Source organism: Barbus barbus (genome assembly GCF_936440315.1).
Source record: "Barbus barbus genome assembly, chromosome: 11".
Lineage (NCBI taxonomy): Eukaryota > Metazoa > Chordata > Actinopteri > Cypriniformes > Cyprinidae > Barbus > Barbus barbus.
The window spans coordinates 7,011,593-7,029,470 of record NC_136739.1 but is presented as its reverse complement, the minus strand read 5'-3'; the positions used below and the strand labels follow the sequence as shown (position 1 = coordinate 7,029,470).

Below are 17,878 nucleotides of genomic sequence, written 5' to 3'. Positions count from 1 at the left end.
CCGGCCCGCCCGCGGGCCGATGCGGGTTAACAGGTTAAACAATTTTATTGTTTTTTGGTATGGATGCTAATATGGTTATCTTTTACAGTTGATGTTCTTGGTGTGAATAAGCCTTCTTGACACCTTGTTCACACGACACAAGTGCCAATCAGCTGTTTTTTCTCAGGATGCCCATGAGTTCCTGAGCCAGTGTCTGGACCAGCTGAAGGAGGATGTGGAGAAGATCAACAAAAGCTGGAAGAACGAGCCCTCGGCCTGGGAGGAGCCACAGAGCGCTCGGTTAGCAGAGGAGGTGGACACCTCACGCATTTACACTTGCCCGGTTACAGTCAACATGGAGTTTGAAGTGCAGCACACCATAACATGTAAAAGGTGAATTAAAGGTCATGTAGTTATTACAGGACATATTATTAAAAGTCATAAGACAACATATGCTGCCTGACATACTAACTAAGACCTCTCTTGCTCTGGTGAACAGCTGTGGAGAGGTGGTGACGAAGCGAGAGCAGTTCAATGACCTGTCCATCGACCTGCCGCGCAGGAAAAAAACACTCCCTCTGAGATCCATACAGGACTCTCTAGATCTCTTTTTCAGGGTACGACACTACATCATACCAGCTATAAAATGTGAAGGATCGAAAACAAAGTCCTGTTCACACCAAAATAAATGTTCAGTGATAAACATTTTAATTTGATAAATGGCTGTTAATGCGTTTATTCAGATCAGCATGAATATTTGCATGTAGTCAATAAAAAATACAAAAATCTGAATGGCTGTTTGAAAACATGTAGATACTGTTTGACTTGTTTTTGTCACTGAGAAAAAAGTAGTGAAGTAACTGTCCAAAGAGAGAGAGAGAGAGATAGATACATGTATCTTTTTTTTTTTTGTATGGCGCATGTTCATGCAGATATTTTTTACACATTAATCTGAACAGACAAACCCTGTGCAAAAACCGAATCTGATTTTTGTGCTGAACATTTGTGACCAACCCTTTTTTTGTCACTATTGTTTTTTTTTTGTTTTTTTTTGGCTAAAATCTTGCCTGGCTGAGTAAAACTGTGCAGATGATTCTTGTGACTTTCAATCTGTGATAAAACTCATAATCAAATTAAACTATTTTGTACTTCACTTTTCATTACCTGTTGGCTTTGTGTTTATAGATGGAGGAGATTGAGTATTCCTGTGAAAAATGCAGTGGAAAAGCAGCAACCGTCTCTCACAAATTTAGCAGGCTTCCCAGGTTGGGATGAACAGACACACTTTAGGTGTAGATTCATTTGTGGTCAATTCAAAGCATTTAAATGACTCTCTCTCTCTCTCTCTCTCTCTCTGCAGAGTGCTGATTCTTCACCTTAAACGCTACAGCTACAACAGCCAGCTGTCTTTAAACAGCAAGCTGGGCCAACAAGTCCTGATCCCCAAATATCTCACGCTGCTCTCACACTGCACAGACGCCACACGCCCCCCTCTCAGCCTCGGCTGGAGCACACAGACCGCCATGTAAGACTCACTCTTGCACTTGATGTCATTTAGTGAAGCACCCTTCATGCTCACTAATGGCTGATTTCATTTCAGCTCCAGGACACTGAAGATGTCACAGTCGGTCAACTCTTCAACACTACGGTGAGAGCAGCCCTCTAATGTGCATGCTAAGAGTATTTAGACTTCATTCATACTAATGTGTTTTGAACTGATGGTTTACAGGAAAGGTCCTCAAAAGCCAGAGAGCTCAGGCAGCATCTTGTGTGACTCGGATAGTGAGGAGGAGCTTGTCAGAAAAGTTGGTCGGAAACATCATTCAGAAGATGACAGGACGGAAGAGGTGAGATGAATAGCTGTGTATTTTTAATGGATTGTTTGAGTCTGTCCACATGGCACTTGTGAATCAAATCAAACACTCTACAGTGGTGTGAAAAAGTGTTGGCCCCCTTCCTGATTTTTTTTATTTTATTGCATGTTTGTCACACTTTGTTTCAGATCATCAAACTAATTTAAATATTAATCAAAGATAACACAAGTAAACACAACATGTTTACCCCTCCCTGTTAAAACATAACTGTGGTTTATTACACATGAGTTCAGTTTCTCTAGCCACACCCAGGCCTGATTACTACCACACCTGTTCGCAATCAAGAAATCACTTAAATAGGACCTGCCTGACAAAGTGAAGTAGACCAAAAGATCCTCAAAAGCTACACATCATGTTGAAATCCAAAGAAATTCAGGAACAAATGAGAAAGAAAGTAATTGAGATCTGTCAGTCTGGAAAAGTGGTGAACCTTACCAGGAGTGGCCGGCCGACCAAAATTACCCCAAGAGCGCAGCGACAACTCATCCAAGAGGTCACAAAAGACTCACTTGCCTCAGTTAAGGTCAGTGTTCATGACTCCTCCATTAGAAAGAGACTGGGCAAAAATGGCCTGCATGGCAGAGTTCCAAGACAAAAAACGCTGCTGAGCAAAAAGAACATAAAGGCTCGTCTCAGTTTTTGATGATCCCCAAGACTTTTAGGAAAATACTCTGTGGACTGACGAGACAAGTTGAACTTTTTGGAAAGTGTGTGTCCCGTTACATCTGGCGTAAAAGTAACACAGCATTTCAGAAAAAGAACATCATACCAACAATAAAATATGGTGGTGGTAGTGTGATGGTCTGGGGCTGTTTTGCTGCTTCAGGACCTGGAAGACTTGCTGTGATAAATGGAACCATGAATTCAGCTGTCTACCAAAAAATCCTGAAGAACAATTGCGGCCATCTGTTTGTGACCCCAAGCTGAAGCGAACTTGGGTTCTGCAGCAGGACAATGATCCAAAAGACACCAGCAAATCCACCTCTGAATGGCTGAAGAAAAACAAAATGAAGACTTTGGAGTGGCCTAGTCAAAGTCCTGACCTGAATCCTATTGAGATGCTGTTGGCATGACCTTAGAAAGGCGGTTCATGCTCGAAAACCCACCAATGTGGCTGAATTACAACAATTCTTCCAAGATGAGTGGGCCAAAATTCCTCCACAGCGCTGTAACAGACTCATTGCAAGTTATCACAAACGCTTGATTGCAGTTGTTGCTGCTAAGGGTGGCCCAACCAGTTATTAGGTTTAGGGGGCAAGCACTTTTTCACACAGGGCCATCTGGGTTTGGATTTTGTTTTCCCTTCATAATAAAAAACTTCATTCAAAAACTGCATGTTAATCAAAAATATTATCTTTGATTAATATTTAACTTAGTTTGATCTGAAACATTAAAGTGTGACAAACATGCAAAAAAATAAAAAATCAGGAAGGGGGCCAACACTTTTTCACACCACTGTATTTGGTTACAGCAAGCTGCAATCTACAAAGGTGTCATTTCACAAGCAGGGTTACTATCTTAAACTCAAACTAAAAATGTTTTGTTAATTGAAATAAAATTATAAGATTAAAAAGCTTGAACTCATTTTAGTTAGGCAACATTTCTAATTTAATTTGATAAAATAGAAGCATTGAAAATAAAATGAACTAAATTAAATAGTAATATTTAAAATGAATAATAAAGCAGACTAACTGACTAAAAATTAAAATGAATTTTAAATCAATTTAAAATATTAAGAAGCTGTAATAGCGCATATATATATATATATATATATATATATATATATATATATATATATAATACTAGAATAACACTGGCACAAACTGTAGATTGTGTAAGGTGTTGAACACATGCTAGTATTTCAAACATAAACATTTGACAAAATTATAGATCTTAATTATAGATTTGTTTTAAATGGAAGGATTTGAACAAATATTTGCTCTACCGTTCAAAAGTTTGGGGTCGATTAGATTTAGAAAAATCTCTTATGCTCACCAAGGCTGCGTTTATTTGATCAAAAATGGTCATAAACTGAACAATTTTGAGAAATTACAATTTAAAATAACTTTTCTATTTGTATATATATATATCAAAAACCAAAGCTGAATTTTTCATTACTTTAGTCTTCAGTGTCACATGATCCTTCAGAAATCATTCTAATATGCTGATTAAACAGTATTTTAATATGCATACGAATATGCTTGTTAAACAGTTGTGCAACTTGATATTTTTGAGGTATGTTTTCTTCAGGATTCTATGAATAGAAATTTCATAAAAGCATTATTTGTAAAATTATACTAAAATTGTTCTTTACGGTCACATTTGATTAATTTAATTTGTCCTTTCTTGAAAGTATGTATTCCCTTCACAGGGAAAGAAAAACGTAGTGACCCCAAACATCTGAAGAAAACGTATGCGACCAGTTTGCTCCTCACATCTAACCTCCCTTTTGTCCTCGGGTGCAGCACAATGCACAGGTCGAGCACTCAGAATTTAACGCCATCAACGATGATGAGATGCTAGCAGCTGTGCTGGAGATGAGTCGGCACGACACTAGTTTGTCCGGATGCCCTGATGACGAGCCAACCAACAGCCCAGACACAGGGTTTGGAGATGCAGATGGGCAGGACCTGACTCATCATTTGGAGCTTCTGGATGGAGAGAAACAGCCTGCAGGTAACTAGAGTGTTAACTAGACTTCATTTAGATTCCTGGCCTACAGTGCCTAGAGTTGTTTGTTCATTGTTTGCTTTGTGTCTAGATGCCCTGGAGTCTCTAGATCTGACCATGGATGAGAATAAGGAGAACCAGACGCCTGAAGGTGTGCAGGGAGAGCTGGACTGGGTGCAGCAGTACAGTTTAGACCAGGAGCGAGAGGAACAGGAGCTGCAGCAGGCCCTCGCACAGAGCCTACAGGAACATGTAAGGAGTCTAGAAGTAAATTCTATGTTTTATGAATTTTAATAAGGTTGTATTGTGGACCTTGATTTTTATACTACTTAATCTTGTGAATTTTTTACCTAATGTAATTTCTAATTTGTTGAAATCGTCCCTCAATTTGCATTTGTGTGTTTATTTGCTGATAAACTGAAACAGGCAAATGTAGAGATCATTATACATTGCATAATTTGGTAAAGAATTATAATTCGCAGCTAAAAAAAAATGCTATGAATCTCTAATACTAAGAATCTCATCGAAACTCTCAATAACATGTCTAGGTCATATTTCACCACAAAATCAAAATAACATAATTGTGGTGTGTTTTGAATATAAAACATCTTAAGGACAGTTTTAAAGTCTTGATAAATTTAAAATCAAAATATCTTAAGTAGAACAAACAACAAAAAAGTCTTAGAGAATCTTAAGTTTTACTTAAGAGGTTAAAAACAAAGTTAACAGGCTTCATTGTTCAAGATTTTTTGGCGGTCTATTTTGAGTTCACAAGTGGCTTGGGCATATTATTGAGAATGTTGGTCTTTTAGCACAATCTTCTTGGCAGCTGTACTTTTCCAGTGTTTTTCATCCTTGATGTCAGCACAGCTTAACTGACGACGATGATGATGATGATGATGATGATGATGATGATTGTTGTACAACGAATATCTGTGTTAATTGCACAGGAGGCAAGAGAGATGAGGGAAGATGATGATCTGAAGAGAGCCACTGAGCTCAGCCTGCAAGGTCAGTATGACACACCCAGACCATTGTGTTCTGTGTCACATTATCTTTATTAAAGTGAATGTTTTTGTTAATTTGGATGTTTGTGTTGTTGTAGAGTTTAATAACTCTTTGCCAGAGCTGCTGTGCTCTGATGACGACTCTGGAAATGAGGATGGTCTGGATATGGAGTACAGTGAGGCTGAAACTGAAGAGCTCAAGAAGAATGCTGAGGTGAGTCTGAGACCCTCTGTGCGGTTTGTGAAGTGCGAGTTTTCAGGGCATGGTTTTAACAATCGTGTAATGATTTGTTCTCTAGACTGGAGAGCTTCTGAACTCCTTCAGACTCATCAGTGTGGTCAGTCACATCGGCAGCAGTTCATCATCAGGTACCTAGTGTCTTATAGTAGGGGTGTGTGATATTGACAAAAAATAATATCTCTATTTTCTGAGATTTTAACGATAGCAATAATTAGACAATATTTTGTGTGTTATTGTGCTGGTACCTTAAGGACTGCCGTAGACAGCTGACTCCTAAAAAAATGTATATTCTTCATATTCTGTGTGATGGTCAGATAGAAATGAATCTTTTACAATAAGTTTAAATTGATTTTTACATTTTATGGGTATTTTACCATTATAAAGCCATTTATTTTTATTTTTTTCTAAAAGTGTCCATTATCTTTTGAGTTCTTTTTTGAATTCTTACATTTAATCAGTGAATTAGAGTAATAAGACGTTTGGGCTGTTACCAAGCAAATTAAATCGGTATCAACAAAATCTTTGCAATGCAGAGGAAACACAGAAGCTGTACATACATTTAGATGCATTTACACACTATTTAATGCAGGACATTAGTGGTTCAACAGATCACAAATCTCACGGTTTGGTTCATATTACGTTTTTTGAGCCAAAGATTGGATAGTTTTTCGGATCAGTAAGAAAATTAAAAATATTTCAATGTAACTTTGCTTTCCATTTATTACTTAAAGCTACAGTGGGGTAAAGAAAAAAAATGTATCCCCTGCTGATATTGTACATTTGCCCACTGACAAAGAAATGATCAGTCTATAATTTGTATAGTAGGTTTATTTGAACAGTGAGCGACAGAATAACAAAAAAAATCCAGAAAAACGCATTTCAAAAAAGTTATAAATTGATTTGCATTTTACTGAGTCATAAGTATTCGATCCCCTATTAATCAGCAAGATTTCTGGCTCCCAGGTGTCTTTTATACAGGTAAGGAGCTGAGATTAGGAGCACTCTCTTAAAGGGAGTACTCCTAATCTCAGTTTGTTACCTGTGTAAAAGACAACCTGTCCACAGATGCAATCAATCAATCAGATTCCAAACTCCACCATGGCGAAGACCAAAGAGCTGTCCAAGGATGTCAGGGACAAGACTGTAGACCTACACAAGGCTGGAATGGGCTACAAGACCATCGCCAAGCAGCTTGGTGAGGAGGTGACAACAGTTGGTGCGATTATTCGCAAATGAAAAAGCTCCATGTAAGATCTCACCTCGTGGAGTTTCAATGATCATGAGAATGGTGAGGAATCAGCCCAGAACTACACGGGAGGATCTTGTCAATGATCTCAAGGCAGCTGGGAACATAATCGCACCAAGTAAACAATTGATAACACACTTCGCTGTGAAGGACTGAAATCCTGCAGCACCTGCAAGGTCCCCCTGCTCAAGAAAGCACATGTACAGGCCCGTCTCAAATTTGCCAATGATTCAGAGGAGAACTGGGTGAAAGTGTTGTCCAGCTCAAATCCAGCTCTTTGGCATAAACTAAACTCGGTGTGTTAGGAGGAGGAATGCTGGCTATGACCCCAAGAACACCATCCCCACCATCAAACATGGAGGTGGAAACATTATGCTTTGGGGGTGTTTTTCTGCTAAGGGGACAGGATGATGGACGGGGCCATGTACCGCCAGGGCATTGAAGCCAACCAGGCCATTGGAAATGGGTCGTGGATGGGTATTCCAGCATGACAATGACCCAAAACATACGGCCAAGGCAACAAAGGAGTGGCTTGAAGAAGCAGCACACTAAGGTTCTGGAGTGGCCTAGACAGTCTCCAGACCTTGATCCCATAGAAAATCTGTGGAGGGAGCTGAAGGTTCCAGTTGCCAAACGCCAGCCTCAAAACCTTAATGACTCGGAGAGGATCTGCAAAGAGGAGTAGGACAAAATCCCTCCTGAGATGTGTACAAACCTGGTGGCCAACTACAAGAAACGTCTGACCTCTGTGATTGCCAACAAGAATCATGTTTTGCGAAGGGGTCAAATACTTATTAGACTCGTTAAAATGCAAATCAATTTATAACTTTTTTTAAATGCGTTTTTCTGGATTTTGTTGTTATTCTGTCTCACTGTTCAAATAAACCTACCATTAAAATCATAGACTGATCATTTCTTTGTCAGTGGGCAAACGAACAAAATAAGCAGGGGATCAAAAAAAAAATTTCCCCAATGTAAGTACTTTGATACCACAGCAAAAACTACTAGCCTAAGAAAGTTCAAACATGATTAAAGAGTCAAGTGTACAACCAGTAAAAATAAGAACAAATACACAAATTACAAGCATAGAAAAATACAACAGAATAATATTACAAATAAAATAAGGTAGGTACTATTCAGGTACAGACATGTAATCATTAAGTGTAAAACAACACTGCATAGCGTTAACTGTATAAATGAAATATAGATTAGTCTTTATAAAAAAAAAAATATTGTTTGAGCATAATGACAGCAGCAGGTATTTTATAGGCTGCTGCCCCTTTAAGACCTGATGCACGGATCCAGTATAATGATACACATCCGATTTCTTTCTCCGCTTTTCTCGTTCACTTAAGACATAACCGACTGCATTTACCGAGATGGGTATTTTGTCGTAATTTTTTGTATAAGGCAAGGAGTGAAGGAGATAAGAAAGAGGGTTCAGTTCGGTGTTCGCGTGCAGTCAAACGCACCTCTCTGTCTGTGGCTGTGAACAAAGAAAACGGCGCACGAGTAACTAATCGGTTCCCTTTCGCCTTTTCTTTCACAAGGATGGTTTAAAATCACTTGTGTGTGTAAACAAGTGCAAATGATAAACTTTTAATCAATTATGGTTAAATTTTGCAATTAATCCGCGGACAGCAACATTTTTTTTCAAACCGTAACCGGTCCACGGTGTAAAAAAGGGTGGAGACCCCTGCTGTACATAACTCATTTGCCATGATAACTTTACATAAAAATTACTATGAAAGGGTGTTATTTTAGGCTAAGTTTTTATATTCATAAAAGCATTACTTGGCTCTTTAGATACATTTTCTAGATTTTTTTTGTTTTGTGTAAGAGGATGCGTGTTATTTTGCTTTGTCCCCTGCACTGCTCATTAAATTTGAATGTGTTTGCTTACTTTCTTTTCCTAAGCTTAACATGTCCACCCTGTCGGCACAAAATATGCCAGAAGTGATTGGCATACAGTATTTTCAAAATATGTACGTTTAAATATACCAAATTCTCTTCAACAACCAGACTAAATATTTAGCTCGTCACAGTTTGTTGTACGCTAATAGGCTAATTGAAGCTCAAAATGTCCACCCTGTCTTTGTTCCAAAATGTCCACCGTCAGCCATTTAGACTCGATAGATTGGGCAGATGCATGACAGGGTGGACTGAGTGAAAATGAATGGGGAGGAGTCGGTATATCAATGTGATTTGAGGATGTAATTATATTATTATTATTATTATTATTATTATAATAATAATATAATTTTTTTATAAGTTGAATAAACGTTTCATTCTCATATTTGTCATGATTTGTGTTCTGCATTGTCCACACCGTCATGTGCTGGTCCAGCCTGTCATCTTGATATTTTATAATAATACTTTTAAATAATAATTAAATCATATCTATATAATCCAGTGTTCAATAGTGTTGGGGGCAATAACATGCAAACAAAAAAACTGCATCCTAATTTTCTCCAAATAAGAAAGAAATACATTCTTTTTTATGTAAAACACATGGTTTACATAAAAGATTTTATGTATTTATGATTTGAAAGCAAACAAATAACCCTGTTTAGGAAAAGGGACATACCTTTCAGAAAATATCATTTGCAACCTAATTTTGCAATGAAAACATATTTAACATATTTATTTCTATAGTACTTGAGTGTCTACTATTTATAATATGACAAAGCGAATGGGAAATTAAAACCAACATTTTTTTTGTATTGTGAGGAAAGGCACTCTATGGTGATGTTGAGCCATAAATAATATTTTGATACATTAATCACAAAACGTTGAATAGATATTTTCTACTTTAAATGTGGAATTAAAACTACCAGTAGGTGGCAGCAAGTCACTGTTAAGTGAGTCATTGCGATTGAATCGAATCATTTAAACAGTTGATTCATTCAGGAACGAAACACCATGTTGCTCAGAGATGCAAAACGGTGTTGTGGCTGTTTGGAATTATTTTTGATGTCAAAATAGTGCAAAAACAGGAAACATAGTGTCTAAAACGCAAGTCTCTTAACTACTTGTTTATAGAACTGTTGTAAAAAATCAATATCACATTTGTAATCATGGTAATTTTTGGAGAAAAAAATGGCTCTTTGTGTGAAATTAACTATATGAAGTGGTATAAATATTAGCAGTGTTGGGGGTAACGCATTACAAGTTACGTAATAATATTACTTTTTTCAAGTAACTAGTAAAGTAACGCATTACTTTTTCATTTACAAGAAAATATCTGAGTTACTTTTTCAAAAAAGTAACGCCAGTTACTTTTTCCCCATTTATTGACTGACAGTGCGCTGTGTGAACATGCTGTTACTGTAGTTCTAGACTAAATGTGCATGAATTCATCCCACTCGCAAAAAACAGATTTAGTATTCATCAAAATGAATTAAAACAGTGAAATGCAAACTCAGAATATGACGCAAACTGCAATAATTAAATGTTAAACAGCACAAATGTATCTAATCCCATTTTATTAACCAATGTTTTTGCTGCTGACCTTTGATCCAGTTCAACCATACTAAGCAAAAATGACTTTAGATAAACTAACAATTGTACTTCATTGTTTTTTTTTATTGCCGAAGAGTGTTAAACCTTCTTATCCTGAATTTTACTTTACAGACGTGAATTTACTTTTCCTTCACAAGATACAGGGCTTTTACATTTGTATTAATGTAATTTATTGTATTAAAAACAATCAAGCCCTGCTCATATTTAAAAAGTAACGCAAAAGTAATGTAACGCATTACTTTCCATAAAAAGTAGCTAAGTAACGTAATTAGTTACTTTTTTAGGGAGTAACGCAATATTGTAATGCATTACTTTTAAAAGTAACTTTCCCCAACACTGAATATTAGGGATGGGACGATACACCTACCTCCCGATTCGATACTGTCACGATACTTGGGTGCCGATACGATATGTATTGCAATTTTATTTTTATTTCCTTTTTTTTATTATTATTATTTTAAGAATTTTGATTCTACAAGTATTGCGATTCGATATTACTTTGTTGCGATTTTAGTTTTTTGCTTTGAACTCTAGACCATGGGAAAAAGTTGAATGATACACTTAATATGCAGACTGTCACAATAAAAACAAACAAAAAAAAACACACCCACATCTTAGCAATTACGATTGCAATTCGATATTACAGTTTATAGTGATTTTTGTTTGCTTATTAAAGACTAGACAATGGGAAATAGTTGATCATACTCTTAAAAGAGACTGTATATAATGAGTCATATTTAGAGATCGGCCGATTATATTGATCGGTATTTAAGCATTTTATCATAACCAGATATCGGTTTTGCGGCTTCACCGATAAATGTCACCGTCTTGTGGGTGTTTTGAGAATTGCGCGCAGGATCGCCATTGCAGGGCGTCTGAGGGGAGACGAGACAGCAACAACGGCGTGCAGGTACTTGATTTGCTGTAGTTAGTCAACTTTATTTAACATTACAGCCATTGATGCACAAATTAGATGCATTACATAAATGCCTGTTATGCAGATTGGCTCTAAGAAATAGAGAGCAAGTCATGTAAAATAATCCGTCAAGTCCTGTCCCAATAAAGACGTAACTTTGCCTGAATTAAATAATAGGCAGCCATGAATGAGCACATGTTGGAAATAAAAGCGCTGAATTGTCTTCTCTCTCTGTTGTCTATGCTCATTGTTAGTCTCGTCAAGTCGGAGTCACGTAGTTGTAGATAATCCATCAAGTTCTCTCCCAATAAGGATGTAATTTTGCATGAGTTAAACAATACAGCCATGAATGAGCGCATGTTGGAAATAAAAGCGCTGAATTTAATTCTCTCTCTGTTGTATATTTGCTCATCATTTAGTCTCGTGAAGCCGCTTCATATTGCTGTTCACTCAGTAGGTTGATGCTCAGGAAATACTCCAGCACGGCCTCCGCATGCAACTTTTAACAAGATTCACTTGTTTAAAACACCCTAAATTGTAGGAATATTTACTATATAACCATTATTTCGCTAATAAACATCTAAATAAATACAACTCTATGGAAATGAATCATTTATTATCTCCGCAAGCGATCGCTGTTTAAGTATAGTTCTGTGTAAATGCATAGATAAACCGCGCTGCAGCAGGCATTTCATAATCTAGAAGGACAAAAACATTATTAATAATTCTAATATAATATTCCAGTTGAGAAATGCAATAAAATACAATGTTTTGTTTGTTATATTCCAGTATTCCAGAGAATATTATCCAGTGAATTATTCTTGACGCTAGGCCTATTAAACATTAAAAAAGGATGCCCCCCCTGACGCCGGTCCTGGAACAATGTAGAACAATCTTTTGTGTAAATTCAAATTTTTATCGGTTTTATTTTGATAAACATGACACAATACGCTATAGCATTAATATAACATGAAAAGCGTTTGCAACCCTATTAAAGCACGGGATGAAATGCAGTGAGTGAGTCTGGTAAATCATGAATTAGTCAGGTGAATCGGTTTAATTTTTTTTTTCTCTCACCCCTAATAAATATATACACTTTCTGTCCCCATGTCTTGAATTTGTGATTATTCTAAATATATTTTAATAAACTGAATCATGCAGTGAAAAAACACACTCCAAGGATGCTTTCACACTAGCACTTTTGTGCGCACCCGGGTTCGATTGACGTCAGAGTTCGGTTCGTTTGGATGATGTGAACGCTGTCGTCCAACCTTGGGTGCGCACCCGCGAACCGTACCCGAGTCCGCTTAAAAGGGGTGGTTTGGGATACGGGTCATGTGAACTCCGGTACGGTTCGCTGCTGATGTGAACGTAATCGTACCAAATCGTGGAAGTGAACCGCTATTAATGACGTATTATTTGATAAAAATGTGTTTGTGTTTCACTCACTTTCCTGACGAGCGTGACTGACGTGCTGCAAGCAGAAAGCCGTCTAATTTCTGTTTGCCTTCAGCGTTCCTTAGAGCATTTGCAGTACATTTGTAAGGCAGACGTAAGCGCTGTTATGTACCGAAGCTTTGTAAACAAAACGAACGGTTCAAAAACGTAAATATATAAAAGTGCAGAGAGCAATGTTATGCATTTTGCTGCCTTCTCCTGCGCCGCCGTTTCTAAGCAATGGGGTAAACAACTGCTGGCTTGATGATGCAATCAAACCGCGGCTCGGACCCAAATAAAATATGAACACCGTATGGAGGGGGGAGCAATCCAACTCTGGTTTGGACCAGGCAAGTGAACCAAGTGTGAAAGCACCCTAAAGGGCGCACTAGTCTTAGACTATATCACGTAATGTATGCATGCGCTCTGTAGTTGTTTTGTTTGTTTTTTGCAAAATACTTGATAATGTCAAATCTCACATCATTAAAACAACAATTACGATATCACAGATCCCTATCTTAGCTTCATGTCGTTTTTACATTGCGGGCCAAGTACAATAAGTGACATCAGCCGCTGTTTCTCTTTCCTCCTATAGGTCATTACATTAGTGATGTTTATGACATGAAGAAACAGTCCTGGCTCACATACAATGATCTGGACGTCTCCCGCACACAGGAGTCCACAGTGCAGAGAGATCGTGACAGGAGTGGATACATCTATTTCTACATGCACAAGTAAGTATAATTACAAGTAACCCATGCATATCAGTGAATGAGACCCACTGGTGATCTGATGAGACGTCTTTGTGTTCAGAGATGTGTTTGAGGAGCTGTCTGAGCTGGAGAAGGCAGGAGGGAACGGTGATGCCGGTCGCACAGTGCTGCAGCCGCTATAAATGCTCTCGCCCGCTTTCAACATCCCATCCGGATGGATCCTTCTGCTGATGAACAGCTGAACTGAGCCAGGGGTAAACGTGACACCCTTCATCAGTACTACTGAAGACAGTCCACATACACCTACTTTGGGCACTTTTCCTTTTCTCTTTCACTTTTCCCATTTCTCCCTGTGAAATACTGTTGCCGTTTCAAATGTAGACTTGCAGTTAGATGGGTAAATGTTCTAGAAACTCATAGGTACAAATGTTTATGGGGAAATGCAAAGAAAATAAATATAGAAATATAGAAAGCATTTTGAGTTTCTTAAAAGGTTTGACTTCAACCTCAATGAAGTTGCTCTTATTTCTTTTTTCTTTTGTTTAAATATTTCGTTTGCCTTTATGAAAAGACCCTCTGGTGGTTAACTTATGCATTTAGAAATATTGAGAGCTTGTTCTCTATCAATTTTTGTTTTTATACCTTTCCCCTCAGCAAATTTTAATTTCCTTTTCAATCTATTGCATATAAAAATGTATTCTTGTATGTTTGGGTGGAATAGGGAATATGGGGTGTCTGTCTTGTTTGATATGCAGCTGAAAATGTGGTGCAATATTTGCTTTTGCCAGTTGGCTTTTATATGACCTATAGCGATGTAGAGAGACTTGGAGTAGTACTGATTTATATTCAAGGCTTTACTGATGACTGTTGGTTGTTTTATTCTTATTTTATAAACGTTAATCTAACAAGCTCAGTGGTATTGATGTAGCTTGTCTTTTTTAAAGATCTCACTTCAAGATTCTTTATGCCTCTCCACACCTACAGACCTAGTAAAACAATTTTGTTTTCCTTCTATATAGAGCTTTACAGTGTGAAGTTGCACAGCCTTTGTGTAGAATGTGTCTTCAGAAAGATGTCAAATGAAAAATGTTCACACACCTTTACTGAATATAGGAAGCATCCGATGATGGTGCTTCACATGAAGTCAGCTGATATTATTTATTTTAGATCTTGTTCACTGTCTGATTTGTACCGTACTGTCGTTATCATTTTCATGTCTTCGGTAACCACTTTATTCATGTTTTCTGTTCTGATCAACTGAGTAGGTTCATGGAAGGGTGGGACTTGTTTGGACATTGTGTGTATGGTGTTCTCTGAAACAGTGGTATAAGCTCTTCTTAATTGCTTAGTATTCAGTCTTTGACTTCCTTAAACACATTTTAAATAAAATTTATTTGGAGAAAAAATCAACAGTGTTCCATTGGTTTTAATTCAAGATTCAGAACTACTCAATAGTGCGTGTTAGCAGCAAATGTGCTTTTCTCCCTTATTTACAGCCCAAGAGTTTCTTTCAAGAATCAGTCCAGTGTGTAACGTCACGTCCTATGTGCATCTCTTTGTGAGTGGCTCGAGGTGGCTTCCTGTTAGTCTGTTGAACTCGCTGAGAATGTAACTTTCTTTCTGCTGCATCTGTCAAAAAAGAACACAATTGATAGGCTTCAAGAACAAGGAGAAAAAATACAAATATCGGCCAAGATTTACACACAAACACAGTTATGTCTAAAGTGAAAGTAAACAGTTGAGAGAGAAAAATGTGTGCAGGTCTTAAAGGGACATAACTAAACATGCTGCCCATTGTCATTTAAAGGGATAGTTCACCCATTATTTACTCAATGTCATGTTGTACCAAACCTGTATTAATTTTTATTCTTGTGCTGAACACAAAACAATATATTTTGAAGAATGTAGGTAACCAAACAGTTGCTGGTCCCCACTGACTTTGATAGGAAAAAAATATATATGGAAGTCACTGGGGACCAGCAACAGAAGAAAGAAACTCGTTCAGGTTTAAAGACTTGAGTAAATGAGACCATTTTTATTTATGGGTGAACTATTCCTTTAAAGTTGCTTAAGTTCAGCAGTAATAAAACAACTTTTCACATCATATCTTTTTGCACCAAATAGTATCGATAACAGTACCGGTATTGATAAAATGTAAATGATACCCATCCCTAAATGGTGCGCACAAAAAAAATAAAAAAAAAAATAGTACAATGGTCAACTATAATAGAGGTAGAAGACTAATCTTCACAAATGTAAATTTCCATAGTATTTAATCCCATTTCATATGTAATCAAAGATATAATTTATAAATCATAGATCACTTAAAATCTCAAAACTAATCCAATAAAAACCATTTTGAAATCGAACATTGCGTTACCATGGAGTGATACTTTAAAATCTTTTAACGGTCTCCTCCCACTTATTGGGTGGTGTCAAGTGATATTACAAGATGTATTATGGTATTTTATAGTCTTGTCAAAATACATATTGGAAAGGTCTCAAGATTACATATTTGGTGGTATTTTGTAATATTGAGAAATTTGCATCAAAAAATTTTTAATTTGTGTCTGTTGTTGGTATAATGCCTATAAATTTCATGGGGACCTCCTTTTTTTTGACATCAGCTACAAATTTGGAAGACAACGTATTAGACATATGGCTTTAAATTTAAAGCAATTATGGATTAAAAATATTTTGTAAAATATTTATGTAAAATATAGACAAATAGTATAGTACATTTGCATCTGCAATATACTGAGAAGAGTCCAACTTTAGGTATGTATTACAATTTAAGTTTGGATGGTGCACTTTCACATCTATGTTCAAAAATAGGGGTGACAGTTAAGGTATTTATAATACAGAAAAATAAACCTACTCTGACAAATATTGACTGGAATTAAATGTTTCACACCCCTTTACACAGTGACATTATTTTGTCAGTACATAGTCAGGATTGTTATACAAAATAAATACTAAAAAATATTTTTCTCCACAAGATGGGGGCCTGGCAGAAAACAAGTTTGGAAACACTTATTTAGCGCGTAGCCTGTCACATGTGTTTCTCACCCTGAGGGCCTCAGGATGATTGATATGTAAATGATTTCAATATCCAACATGGTTAATTTAATAAATCCACCACCACCATTAAAGTAAAGGGAATATTACTGAATATTGAAAGTTGAGAATCACTGCTTCATAGTTTTCTGTTTTGGTTTTGTTCCAACAAGCAGTTTATATATTTTTCAGTCATTAGTGTGACAAGCCAACACTCATGAAATGTAATAAAATATGTCCCACCTCATTCCACTCCTCTTCAGTTTCATGTCTGTATCCCAGTAAGTGGCAGATTCCATGAGCAGTGACCACCTGCGCATCACCACAAAAAGCCATTTTATAAACCTTCATGAAATTTCTGCTAGGCTCCAGATATAAAAGTGATCAAACTACACATCTTTCTTACTGTAAGTGCTTCATGAAGATCCTGGGAAGTCTCTTTACACTGTTGCGTTACATACTCTACACCTAAGAAGATGTCGCCTAAGTTATACTCATCTCTGTGGAGGGCACTTGGGATTTTGCCTGGCCTCAGATCCTAGGGAAATGAAACAAACTTCAGCCATTATTTCCTTTAACTGCTCAGATATGGTCTTACTTCAACTGCCACCAAAAACGGACATGCTCTAGCCACCTGTCAATGGACAATATTTATATACAATAACATGTTTTAGGCCACGTACCTTCTGTCAATGAGGGAAAAAAGTATATAGCCCAAAAAATGTAACTTGACAGCGGTTGTACCTCATAGAAGGGGAACGACAGCACATCTGTGGGCTGGTTCTTTTTCCTGTAGATGTGGTTGATGCGTTGAATCTTGCGGTTGTCCACACATATAATGCCCATGTCAAACCTCTGGACCCCAAAGATGTGTCTCAGGATCTCCACGTCTTTGCGCAGTTTGGCGCGTCTCAGGGGAACCACATTCTGCAGATTCCGCAGAACTACACCCATAGTGAAAGTAAAACTAAATACAAGTTAGAACCTAAAAACCCAACCTGCTGGAGTTTTGCTTTTTCTCCGTTCGTCACCTTTCACAAGGTGACCGTCTCAAATAGAAATGTGTAAACCTATTTACTTTGCTGCCTACGGAAAGGACAAACAATTCTATGCATATTAAGACAAGTTCTGTGAACATAATATAACGATCAATTCAATAACATTGCCATGGTCCCGAGTTTGCCCTGTCCCATTGATTTGGAAACTGAAAGTGCGC

At 37.2% G+C, this 17,878-nt stretch overlaps 2 protein-coding genes across 4 annotated transcripts in view; one reads left to right on the top strand and one right to left on the bottom strand.

The window, feature by feature from the left end:
• Positions 1-15,005, top strand: part of LOC306876695 (ubiquitin carboxyl-terminal hydrolase 37-like) — a 20,469-nt gene extending 5,464 nt beyond the window's left edge. For all 3 annotated transcript variants that reach the window (XM_079428041.1, XM_079428042.1, XM_079428043.1), the window contains 13 exons: positions 167-372; positions 479-596; positions 1,165-1,244; positions 1,340-1,504; positions 1,580-1,627; positions 1,709-1,826; positions 4,319-4,529; positions 4,615-4,775; positions 5,474-5,534; positions 5,629-5,744; positions 5,830-5,899; positions 13,488-13,626; positions 13,706-15,005. In XM_079428041.1, the coding sequence (XP_079284167.1) occupies positions 167-372; positions 479-596; positions 1,165-1,244; positions 1,340-1,504; positions 1,580-1,627; positions 1,709-1,826; positions 4,319-4,529; positions 4,615-4,775; positions 5,474-5,534; positions 5,629-5,744; positions 5,830-5,899; positions 13,488-13,626; positions 13,706-13,787 (1,575 nt within the window). In that variant the 3' untranslated portion in view covers positions 13,788-15,005. The remainder of the gene's footprint in view (positions 1-166; positions 373-478; positions 597-1,164; positions 1,245-1,339; positions 1,505-1,579; positions 1,628-1,708; positions 1,827-4,318; positions 4,530-4,614; positions 4,776-5,473; positions 5,535-5,628; positions 5,745-5,829; positions 5,900-13,487; positions 13,627-13,705) is intronic.
• LOC306876698 (endoribonuclease YbeY-like) lies at positions 14,979-17,878 on the bottom strand. Its single transcript, XM_079428048.1, has 4 exons — positions 17,407-17,878; positions 17,069-17,200; positions 16,906-16,974; positions 14,979-15,234 (listed from the first exon to the last, which is right to left on the bottom strand). Exons 1-4 carry the CDS (start codon positions 17,614-17,616, stop codon positions 15,148-15,150), a joined length of 498 nt encoding a protein of 165 aa, XP_079284174.1. The 5' UTR covers positions 17,617-17,878; the 3' UTR covers positions 14,979-15,147.